A 12,994-nucleotide genomic window follows, 5' to 3' on the forward strand; every position below is an offset into this window, starting at 1 on the left:
AAGTTCCCCGTGCGACGGAAGTTACCACACCGACCTTGACCCTCGCCGAGCGATGATCGAACGAAGGCGGCCCGCGCGAGGAGGCTGTTTTTGTCGGCACGGCGGAATTCCATCGGCGACGGATATCAGGTGGCCACCGGCCGCGGCCAGAAGTTCTCACGTGTCGTATCTGCGAGAAATTTCAATGATCGCGCGAAATACGGCGCGATCGGTCACGCCACTCGTAGCATCGCGCGTGGAAACCCGATCGTGAGTGGTTATTGGTCGCGCGTGCCAGTCGAATCGAGGGAGCCGGTGTCGATAGTGGTTGCGCAGAGTTCGTTGAAGGAACATTCATTGTTATGTCGTGCCTGTCCGCGGTGTTGATCAGGATAACGTTCTGCTGGTTGCTTCTGCGAGGGGTCACCTTGACTTATCAGGAGAAGCTCGGAGGGAGTCCGCAAGCGGGAACCAGAACGGCCAACAGTGAGTAATGAATGAATCAGTTCGATTGAGAAGTAATGAATGAATCGGCGAAGCGAATACGTGATTATTATTGAATTAGTTAGCGGTGCTTTAAGCATTTATCGAATCCGTGAGAGCAATTAGCGGGTACTGAATCATTCACCGACTGATACGAATCGGACTGTAGCACTTCGTTATCGCGCCGCTTTCATTCATTAATATTCTTTCGAGTTCTCGTGCAATTATCGTGTCCGATAAAATTAATAGTCTTCAGCAAAATTTGCGTGCTGAACAAGCGAATCGATATCTGGCTACAATTGGACGAGTTACGTCTAACTGCTCGTTCCAGGAAGTTTCGTGTCCAGCCAAACTTTCAAATAATACATATCTATAGCCTCAATTATAATACACTTAACTATACCCTGGCTCTGGTAAACAATAAAGTGTGCGAAGTTTGCTTATGCAAGTGAATAATAAAACAATAGCTATCACTTTATTATTCAGTACCGAATGAACGAAGTGTCGAGTCGAAATTAGTTTCAACGTTTCAAGGAGACCAGCTAATAGTTTAGAATATTAATCACGTCATGGTAGAATATCGCTAGAACCAATTTTGTTATCCGCATTATATTTATTATCTATACAGATCATTTTTATTTCACATTCTATGGTTGATAAGTAAAGTTCGTACAATAGCTACTGTTGTTCAGAATTGTAACTCCTTCGCTACAAACACACCAATACCTATTTGACAGACATAGCTTCCAGGGTCATTTTCTTAAGTTCCCAACAGTATAACTACAAAGTTGGTCGAAATTGTGACGAATAGTATCACCCACGTTCCTTCCAAGATCATTTTCTTAAGCTCTTAATAGTATAATCACAAAATTGTTCAACATTCAAACCAACATCGTCCCCGTTGCATCCAAAATGATTCTCCTCGCTATCCAACAGTACATTACGAACGAAACGGGACTCCCCGTTCCCAAAAATCCAATCACTCGACTAATGACAGTAATCGCGACCGTCTGTCGCGTGATGTACGACGACAGCTGAGTCGTCGCGACCCAGAAGGGCCCCAGGTCCTTTCCAGGAAGCCGTGAAGCTTCGATCGTCGCGTTTCGTGCCCTTCCAGTCGCGGTTACGTGCGTATCTAACGAAATTCATCGGTCGTTCCGCGGGCTGCGACCCCCAACGGACTCGTGGAACGCGCTCCAGCGACGATCGATGGAGTCGTGCACCACGAGGACGGGTCTCCTAGGTGGACACGCCGGTTGACCGTCGGCGTGCTATCGATTCGAGCAGTCCCTGGCATTCGTCGACGCTTTCCTTTGTCGCGGTGAATGAAAAATGCGGCGCGTTGCGTGTCTCGGTCTTCCCCTACCCCTCTCTGGAAATGGATTTCCCTCGAGAGACTACGGTAAGGATTTATGCTTGAGGATCCGTAGCTCTCGAGGGAGCGCCATATATAGGTGCAGAACACTTTTTTCCTGAGAAATTTTGGAATTTTTTCGAGCATCCGACGGGCAACGTCTCGGGGGGAGGGTGCGACACCCCTTTTTCACTTTCCTGTTTCAGTAAACGATGACTTCCACTTTATCGCAAGCCGTGTAAAGTTGGTCCCCCAATGTTAAAAAAATTTGTATTCGAAAATTCCAACGGGGCGTTGATGGGCGAACGGTGGTCAAACGTTTGCGAAAAGATATTTTTGAATTTTGTAATATTAGGGAGGGGGCCAACGTTAAGCTGCCCCCCCCCCCAAATTAAATTGCTTATAATTTTTAAACTAAAAAAGGCGCAAACGAAAATTCTAACGGGACATCGATGAGCAAACGTTTGCAAAAAGAGAATTTAAAATTTTTTTAATATTGGGAGCCCAACGTGAAGCTGCCCCCTTGCCCCGAAATTGAATTGCTTATAATTTTTAAACTAAATAAAGGCAAACAAAAATTCCAAGGGAGCATTGATGGGCAAACGATCGACAAACCTTTGCAAAAGAAACATTTTGAATTTTTTAATATTGGGGGGCCAATTTCACACGGCTTTTCTGCGTTTCTTGTTTCATAAATAACTTCAAATCTGGTATTCCTAGATGCAAAAGTATCGTGTATAAATATCCGTCTATAGAAATATTGAGAAAGTACCATTTTCCAACGTGTCATTTTTTAAAGCAGAGTGTTCCTCTTTACCAGACAATGAATAGGTTACACACCCCTTAATAATGAACTGCAAGGGTACGATGACTGGATCAGTTTACATCAGATTAGGTAGCAACATCTGATTTACAATGTGTGTTGCAACAACTGTTGCAATTTCGATAGCATTAATTACGGTTACAGCCGCGGATTACCCGTTCCATGTGGGCGCAATACGAATGATAAATGTGGAGTTGAAGCGCGAGAACGCGAGTGAGAGGTCATCATCCTCGCGTGCGGAATGTTTTCATTAAAGGGCTGCGCGTAGCTTGCTCTAATCGCGCGTTGCAATATAATTGTCGAATCCGAACCAGGCTCAGCTTCGTGCAATTAAATCCACAAATTTATCACGAAACAGCGACTACTGAAACACGGAACCAAATACATTCCTCAATTGCCGAATCACTTTTAAAATTACCACTTTCGCGAATCATCATTAAGACCAGTAGCATAAACTGGAAAGATACCATTTAGAAATTTACCATTAACAGAAGTGTTTACAAAATTGAATTTACGAAAACATACCAGATATAGTGTAACTATTTTCAAAAGTATCGCTTATACAAACGCTTTACTTAAACCTACCATTATAAATACAGGGTGTTCAAAAGAAAGCATTCAATATTTATATGGTGTATAGGGCACACTGTACCGAGTAAAAAAGCTTTAGTAAACATAGGTCCAGAGGTCAACCGTTTCTCGGATATAAACATTTTTGTTTGCTAGTATCATGATTGACTTACTACTGGATTTTCGATATTTATAGAAGATTTTCCACGTGTCCATCGCTCATTTCTGTACACGAAATTGAAAAAACGAAATTGACGAAATTGTCGGCACTTGAATGGGAACATTCAGAACGCAGTTTATGAATACTGACATAAACATCGCATGGGATGGAAGCAGCAAGTGAGTCAATCATGATACTAGCAAACAAAAATGTTTCTATTTCAGAAACGGTTGACCATTGGACCTACGTTTACTAAAGCTTTTTTACTCGGTACAGTGTGCCCTACACACCATATAAATATTGAATGCTTTTTTTTGAACACCCTGTATATCGTTCACCACCTCTGGCCCGTAATAAACAAAAAAATTGCCGACCAATACAAGCAGCGTTCGCGTTAGCAACTTTCCCGTACCGAACGGAGAGATACGACTGTCCCACTTGGATTTCCAGCTAATCCTTGGCGTTAGAAGCTCGCCCACCCTCGCTCCACCCTCTGCCAGTCTCTCGAACTCGAAACGATAATGCCGCGTACGGTTCGATAGCGGGCGTCGCGACGCCCGGCAGTCTGCCACCGTTCCATTCCATCCTGTTTCGTCCGACGTCGAGGCCACGCGCGCACACGCACACCAGCTCACGGTTTTTCGGACGGATGAAAGTGTCTCCTAAGTCCGTGACGCCAATGTGTGCGCGCCCGCTCGCGCCCTCTCTCAAGACGAGCATAGGCGTCGCCTTTTGGAAATTCGCGACGGTTCGTTAACCCTTCGGCCGCGGGGATGGCGAATCGATGAGACATGTGCCACTTTCGCCACTCGTGGAAACTCTTTTGGTGCTCCACTGCGGCGTTTAACTCGCTGCTACGGGAAACACTAATTTTATTACCGGGTATTGTCGATATCCTCCAACGAATCGAAATTGGAAATTTTTAATACTTTTCGTAGATTAATGTAGATTAATTTCTTTTCGAATATCGAATTCTGTGATATTTTCACTTTATATGCGAAAAAGACGTAGTATTGTTATCATTATGACGCAGAGAGGTGACAGATGACGCAACGAGAATAATTATGAATAGAAGAAATTAAAGATAAAGCATTATTTTTATTGCATCACAATAATAAATAGCGTACAAGTGCAAAGTGCTTGAACGGGGCATTCAAAATTCTTTCTATAGTTAGTTTAAATGAAGATACCGAGTGCTCTCAGGCACTGGGTGGGTTGATTTTCATTGCGCTAAATTTTCGTTTTGCCGAACGGGCACTAGATTACCAGTCTGATGAGTAATAGAGACGGTTCGGAATGAATGGCGACAGAAACGGTAGCTAACAAAAAGTCTACGCCAATGGATCGAAGACGCAGCGGCCGGCATGCGTTTGGCACAACGAACCGCATTTAGCCGTGAATGCAACCGTGCGATGCCATTAATTTACCGGACGATTTGCCCCGATTAATGTCCACGGTGTCCCTCGGTGCCGCAGAATCCTTGATTGTTCCCGGCGAATGAAAGGAGACACGCACCTTTCGCGGTCTCTATTTTTCCCCTGCTCGTTACGCAATTAAAAAACACCGCGGACGGTTTTAGAGTCAGCGAGTTGTTCGCGTTTTGCCAGACACGTTCCGCTCGAAACCGACACGGTCACGCTAATTCCAGAGTCGCCGGAGGAACAAGTAACCCTGCAATGGACAATTAAACCCATGTATAATTCAGGATTATCGGATTGGGAGCACCGATTCTTCGGTCGAGTACCAGAAGTGGTTTATATACATGTATAAACTTGGTATAAACTTCTTATGAACATGTTACAAACTTGTTAGATCTAGGTTGGGTAAATATCTTATAAATTTCTTGCAAACACAATGTAAACTTGGAATAAACTTATAAACACGTTATAAACAGGTAAATTTCTTGCGAACACAATGTAAACTTGGAACAAACTTATAAACACGTTATAAACAGGTAAATTTCTTGCAAACGCATTGTAAACTCGGAATAAACTTATAAACACATTCTAAACGTGTCGTAACTTTTTACAAAGACGTCGTAAACAAGTAAATACGTTACAAATTTCTTGCAAACGCATTGTAAACTCGAAATAAACTTATCAACACATTATAAACATGTCATAAACCTCTTACAAATACGTTATAAACAAGTTACGCGTAAATATCTTACAAATTTCTTGCAAAGACGATATAAACACGTCATATCGCGTGCATTTTAATATCGAGTACAGAACCCAATATAAACAAAGTTCACGCGTGTCTCGCTGATTCGTGACCACCCCTCCAGCAAACGACATGTGTAAACCTGCGAACGGACGATTTCCTCGGCGACGTGTATCAATAAAACGGATCCACCAGCAGCAAAACGGTCGACATTTTTTTTTTCCAATTTTACGTCTCGATCCCATCGGTGGGAGTTGCACAGAGGACACGGTGAACATTTTTATTAGCACGGTCAACTGCTGTCATTCGCGATAGCCCATTGGCGATCAAACAAAAGGATATTGGCAGCTCGTCGAGAGTTGGGAGGGGACGACTGAGGGTGGGGAAAAAAGTAAAGAAGAAAAACTTTTTTCCACGTGGTGTGTGGAGTGAGGGGGGAAGGTGGTTCGATCATCGTTACGTGATCTCGATGCGACAGAGGCGAAATGGATTTTTCATATACCGATAAAGGCGGAGTGGGTGTTTACGGGAGGGCGGACAACCGGGGGGAGGGTCGAGGAAGGGGTTGAAGGCTTTACGGAAACGAGGAAAAGCGCGGAAAGGCCGATAACGACCGTCGACTGTGAAGAGTCGATCGATACCCACCGCGTTTCGAGAGGATGCTACCTTGCTTGTCCCCTTCTGCTCTCCTTATCGCGCTTCTTCCGTGCCGATCTCTTCCGCGCGTCGATGATGGATGCCCCTTGAACTCCTCTTAGCATTTTTTCAGGGGAGAGAGTGGAAATATCGCCATTGAACTTTATTGCTCTTTGAGTAGGGGCTCCGTTACTCGTGCTCGGGCTCCTGACAGCTTGCGGACGGGATTGAACTTCCATTAATATTCCGAAGTAGTCGCTTTTTATGCTCATTTCAAAGTGGTATCTGCACGAAATATTAAACATTCTTTTTTTTTATATATATATATATATACAGGGTGGTCATTTTATCTGAAGACATTGAAATATCTCGAGAACTATGCATCAGATGAAAACAAATGGGTGATGAAAGTTGTTCGTTGCGAAGGGGGACATCCAATGATATCGAACTCGATCCCCCACCGCTACTCCCTGGGGGTGAGGGTGGGGGGAAGATAACAAATTTAAATGAGAACCCCCATTTCTCATTGCAGATTTATATTCTCCAGAAAAAAATATACGTAAATTGTACCTAGGAGTTTTTGCATTTTGGTTCACAGATAGCGCTGTAATGGACAACAATCAAAATGAACAAAAAAATCGTTGAAAATTTGGGGCAACTCGAGAAATACACATCAGATAAAAAAACAAATGTAGACTCGGTTGACATTCTCAAAAATGCCATTCAACAACACCATAATTGACCTCCCCCCTCCCCTTCCCTCCCACAGTGGCGCGTCGAACAGTTCCCTCTTCGATTTGTCGGGGAAATACAATGTCGAATTGGGGTTTTCCATTGGAGAATTGCAAATAATTCTCTCTCCTACCCTCAGGAGCTGGGGGTGGGGTGTCAATTGTTTTGATCTGATCTATAGTTCTCGAGATATTTCAATGTCTTCAGATAAAATGACCGCCCTGTATATAAAAATTCGACAGAGTTCAGTATCTATAAAACTTTCGAGGTGTTCAAGATTTAGAAAAATTGCCAAGTTTTCTATTTTATTATTTTCAACTTGCCAATCCTCTCCGGAATCCCCCAATCGAAATTCCAAAGCGTCACCAGTTGAAGCGTCCGGGGCTCTCGATTGTCCACTGTTAGGTCGAGGACCTATTCTCTCCCGCTAATTGGTGTTTGTGTACACGTCGAAAGCGTGTTAACGAGCGATTACGGTTTTCTGTTGCAGTGTCTGGCACGACAAACAAGAAAGAGGAAGAGACGGCGGTGGCTACTGTTGGCGTCACAGAGGAAACCACCGGTGTCCTGGGTACGAGATCCAGGACGGGGAGCGATCCTGGAGGGGGTATAGACCTTTTGGCAGCGTTACAGCTGCACAACACGACGAGACAGGGTGTTACACAGGTGCCGGGGCTGGTTAGATTAAAGCCAGCCTATTATCTTCAGGGTGAGCGTTGCCTTTATACAAATTCATATTCGCTGTGAATAATATACCAAAACGAGTACTGCGAAGTGCGTATTCTGAAACTTGATGAAAAACTGAGCAACTTTTGTCTGAACTGATTTTTGGAATAACGTATTCGTTGGGAGCTGTGATTAGTTTAAGAGTGGAATGCGTGCGGGGGACGCGCTTCCCTCACTCAGACATCCAGAAGCGTGCGCTCATCCGACGCACCATACTTTAACCTGTTATATCTTTCGATAGGCGTATTATTTCTAAAAATCGTTTGAACGAAAGTTGTGCAGTTCGAAATGAACATTCAGAATTTTCACTCCGTGTGTCTGATCTTCCTTTCAATTTTTCTAAAAACTCTCGTTAAAAGATTTCCAATTTTACATTGAGTACTATACGATACAGTAGAAATCCTCGGTGCAGTGTACCGTTGATCGTTCATAACTTGTCGAGTTATACGCTATAAAGAGTCACGTGACTCGCACGTGAGGAAACATCGAGGACCACCTTATCTTTTATTCAGCATACAACACATATTACAAGGGTATAACAGGGTATATGAGAGTATAGAACACATTATAAAGCGCTTTCCATTATCGATGCGGTTCGATTTCCTTTCTCCATCGGAACATATTTTTTTTTCCGGCAATAAACCACGACTACGCGTACTCGTGCGCGACGTCCGTAATAAAATAAAATGTTTCCAACGGGGATGAATAAATCATTTTCATACAATTTGCACTGTTGTTGGAATTGCGTGCACGTTGTACGCGATGCGGTAAATTTCACGAGGAGAGACCATACCAATTCGACGGGCTTCTCTTAACCCGAATATAGCCTTATTTGCATATTGGAGGGTCGTTTCCTAGACTACTCTGGCTAGTAATCATCGCCGGTCGTAAAGACGATTATTGCTTTTCGTAAATCACGCGCTGCTTCCTTCTTCAGTGTTTTCGCAACAAGATAGCCCCAATTACACTAGGACACGTGTACAACAAAAGGCAGAAGGAGTGAATGGGGTCACTCTGAAGGTTAAAAAGCTTTTTTTTCTTCTATAGTACATGGAATTTGAAATCCATATTTATTTGAAGTCATTGGAGTGATAAACAATCGCTGCTTGTTAGCCAGAATGTGATGATTACATAACCATAGATCAATCGATATTAAGAAAGGTTAGTTTCATAGCCTTCGTTCGTATTGCTTCTACCCTTTACTGGAATTAATTCTCCCCCGAATTTGTACCCCTCCGCCGAAACGCGAACGACCACACCCTTGATTAAAAATAACTCACCCCTATAAAAAGCAATCCTTTTCTCGAATCGACAAATCGCTACACACCGAGCCCCATTGATATCTCGATATTAAATACAATCCCTCGGAATTGCCGCGCGTAATATCGCATATCCAATTACGCAGGTCCTCCACTCCCGCTACGTAAACGTTTGCACCCTCTGGTCTTCTCATCCCCCATGCTTTCGTGCACCCGATCGGTATTAGAGGAACGTGCAGCCAGGCTGAAAGCGTGGGCGACGGTGCAACGTCCGCGAAAAGCGAGTGGTATCGCTCTGGGGGAGCGGAGGAGGGGGTGGATGTTCAGGCCAAGGGTGGCTGTCAGGAGGGGTTTCCCCGAAAGAAATTTCAATTATCGGAGCCACCCCTGCCAGCCTGGCACCCTTCATCGATAGTTTCGCGGAAGTAGCCGAACGTTCTCTGCGGTTTGCAACATTCAAAACGAAGGGAAACGCTCTTTTCGTTTCTCTTTATGCCACTGCAGCCCTTGGCCTCCACCCCTTCGCTTCCTGCCAGTTTCCGTTGTCTGAAATCGTTGGTATTGTTCCAAAGAATCGTTCAGCGAGAGTTTCTGGCAAGCTACAATGATTTCCTTTCGCGCTGAATTATCCCTTTTGTCGCCTTCGAGTTTGTTCCAGATGAGACGTTCATAATTCGTCGATACTTCCCATCATTAAATGGCCGTCGGACAATTGGCGGGAATTACGAAAATAATCTGAAATTGGGAATTGATTGTAACCCGATATGAAACGTGAAAAGGGAAATAAATTTTAAGAGATTGCTAGGACTGCTTTAACCCTTTGCACTCGAAGCCTTTTTTTCTGGTATCTACCAGCAACTCGAGATGTTTCTGAACATTCCATCGCTATGAGTTCTAAGCTATCGAGATTTTAGAACGAGGTTACCTTTACCTCGCCAACAATCATTTTATTGATACGTCGAGCTCCAAAGAAATTGAATCTAAAAACTTAGGTATTTTAGATTTGCTCCGTGAAACCTAATGGTGACTGAGAGTCGCCTCTCGAGTGCAAAGGATTAAAAAAGAAAAGGGCTCGACTTCCAGAATCTTTATCAATCAGAGATTTTATTCTCGTATTCATCTGTTTTTGTCATGTCATCCTTACTTGAAGATTTATTCGTTGCCCCCAGCCGAGTGTTCTCTACATAAATAAATAGTTAACAGCGCACTCTAGGCCTCTGTTATTCTTCTCGTCACGCGCTCACCCTCGATAAATATTTCCTTAGATAGTCGATCGGGGAGGAACCCATCCCCGAAATTCAGTTCATTCTGTTCGTATTGGAAACGCTTCGCAAGGGAACCCATTGTGACCGTCGGACAAAGGAAGCGAACGATACACACCGACACGTGGCGTGGAGTTTTCTCCGAACATGGAAAACAAGATTTCGCGATTCCCCTTTGTAGTATAGCGGGGAACGAGCCCACTGGTCCTGGAATTGGGTGACCCCTGGGGAACCCCTCTGTAGGGTCGGCTGATTTCATCTCTGCGCTATTTATTTCCTGAGATGAGTAACTTTCTCTTTGACCGTCTTTACAGATGCTGAGGTCATGAAGTATTGACCTGCGAATCCTTACGTCGTTCCTCAGAGACACGTAACCCGTGTATATTTCATTATTTAACAACCTATAAAGAATGCAAAATCACAGGGGTGTTAATGGTTCCAATTAGCCTCCATTTAACTCGAGTAACTTAGCGATTTTCTATCCCCTTTTCTTGGACACTCGAGTAGGAGCGCTCACGAGATTCCAGAACGTGTACCAATCCCCATGGAGCGATTACCCACGGGCTCGGAACACCTCAACATTCGCCTCGTAGCAAACCACACATGGATAATTCATCAGACACGGCTCGTAGCCAGGGGAAAACATTGGACCCCTTTGGATGGTCCTCGCGTAAACGAAAAAAAAAAGAAAAAAAAAAATGGTAGCCGTCGGTTTATTGCAGCCCCCTGGTGTCCGGTTGCTTTATTAAGCTCTCGGCGTGTCTGAAACTCGAGGCGAGGAACTCATGGCGTCGCGGGCCCAACGGGAAGCCAGCCAGTGGACGACCGTGTGCACTTTATACGCGCCTCCGTGTCCCATGGGGGGTGTTTGCACTTGCATTCGAGCGGGAGTACCCCGATCGTTTGCACGGGACGGATTACACGGTTCGCCGCATGATCGACGCGGAGGAACACCGGAGGGAAAGTCAAAAATTAATTCCCTTCAGGGCATGGCGTGGTTAATTGAAGGACAATGGATACGTGTTTTGCATGGGGGGACCGTGGGGAGGGGGATCGAGGCGTTATGACGCGTTGAACGAAACTTTATCGTCCGTGTCTTATGCGAGCTAATAGAGTATGTTTCCTCGGATACAGAGGGTGTCGCGTTACGGGGCGTCGATCGACTGCGCGCGTTCCACAGGTGACCCCGAGGGTTCGAGAGGACGGCAGGTGACTCTTCGTCGTGTACGAGACGAAAAGTTTGGGGCACGGTTCTTTTTGCAAATGGCAGGAACTTTGGAAATGTCGGAGGCAGGGTTAAACGAACCTGGACGTCGTCGTTTTGGTTGAAGGTCTCGGATATGGTCTCAGGAGGGGATGAAGGTTAGGGCTGCGGAGGCTGGCAATCTTTTATTATTACAAAAAGAGATTTTTCCAATATGCTACCGAGTGACTTAAAAGTTATACAGCTGCATAGAGATTTAACAATTTTTGTCACATACTTAACTAATTGACCTGTTCTATAAGTAGCGTGGGTCACTTTTGACCCACGCGTCGCAGGATGCAAATAGGAGGGATGAAAGATTAGGGTTGTAGAGGCAGGCAACGTTTTATGTCTCCGAAAAAGAGACTTTGTCACATTCTATAAGTAACGTGGGTTACTTTTGACCCACGCGTCACAGGATGCAAATTGCAACGTAAAACTCCAACTTTGAACTTCATCTAACGTTTCGAATCATTAAATGTACTTTTCGTCCCCTATTTCCGAAGAAAGATTTTCATTTTTCCGGTCGAAAACGCACAATCGCGTTCGTTAGGGACGACAAAGATTCCGCTGAATGTTCGCCGAGCGAAATCGAGCCGGAAACTGCAGCCAATCGAATTTCCATGTCAACGTGATTGCGTAACTACGAGCGGGAACGGTGAATCGGGCGAATCGATGCGGCCCACCAAAAATTTCGGCTGACCTAGATCGCAGATCTGCAAACTCTTTTGTCGCCGAGCGGAAAACTGTTCGCGAACTCCTCTGGATTTGATGGACCTAGACCATGTAAAGCTTCTGCTGAATTTTGTAGGACATCCACTCCATTTTAATCGAAGTTAGACGTTTCTAGTTACAAAATAGTTGCAGTATCATTTAAAAAAAAAAAAAATAACTTACTAGATACTGTCCAGTATGGTGGTTTTAATTTCACAGTTTAATTCAAATTCACTTTACTTAACATCTCACCTTTGAAATTATTTCTTTTAGTATCGTATTAGCCCTTTATGGGTTTGATGACCGTACAGTTAATTTGAAAGGAATCCAAACCAAAGATTTCCAATTGGCTCAATCGAAACGGTTACCATAACCTAAAGAAAAAAATCAAACATATTTTGTAAATAATGAAAGGTGGTCCATAGTAGAAAAATACCATGTATAATTCGTTACCGTGTCTGGTTCAATTGGGGTGCGATTATTATAATAAGTATTGCGTGCAAGGCTCGATTGAGACGCGAGAATCATTGGGTTTACTACTGCAGGCGAGGAGAGGGAGCTCCGACTGAACGAGGCGAGCTTCGAACGAGCGGCCACGCTACTCCGGCGGGTTCCGGAATTCACTATAGCCGCCGCTCTGCGACAGGAGGAGGCCAATTCCGGGACTATCGTCGCCTTTTCACATGGGAACAATAGGTATGAAGCGTGTAATTTTATTCCAACCGCTGATTTTCGCGTCCCCCCGACCGGTGGTCCGGAATTCAAAGTGACTCGAACGGACAACGCGTCGGAACTCGAGCTATGCGTGAACGAAATACGAGATCAAGCTTCGAGAATCTTCAGATTCCTTTTTCTCTCATCTCCAGACCGCTGGGGTTCTTTTTTAAACA

At 44.4% G+C, this 12,994-nt stretch overlaps 1 protein-coding gene across 2 annotated transcripts in view; it reads left to right on the forward strand.

Annotated features, from left to right (window-relative positions):
• The window catches only part of LOC128896555 (protein kinase C-binding protein NELL1-like), a 79,370-nt gene that overhangs the window by 42,620 nt on the left and 23,756 nt on the right, over positions 1-12,994 (forward strand). For both annotated transcript variants that reach the window (XM_054159922.1, XM_054159930.1), the window contains exons 2-3: positions 7,391-7,609; positions 12,650-12,800. In XM_054159922.1, coding sequence (XP_054015897.1) covers positions 7,391-7,609; positions 12,650-12,800 — 370 coding nt within the window. The remainder of the gene's footprint in view (positions 1-7,390; positions 7,610-12,649; positions 12,801-12,994) is intronic.

Source organism: Hylaeus anthracinus, unplaced genomic scaffold (assembly GCF_026225885.1).
Source record: "Hylaeus anthracinus isolate JK02 unplaced genomic scaffold, UHH_iyHylAnth1.0_haploid 0, whole genome shotgun sequence".
Classification (NCBI taxonomy): Eukaryota; Metazoa; Arthropoda; class Insecta; order Hymenoptera; family Colletidae; genus Hylaeus; species Hylaeus anthracinus.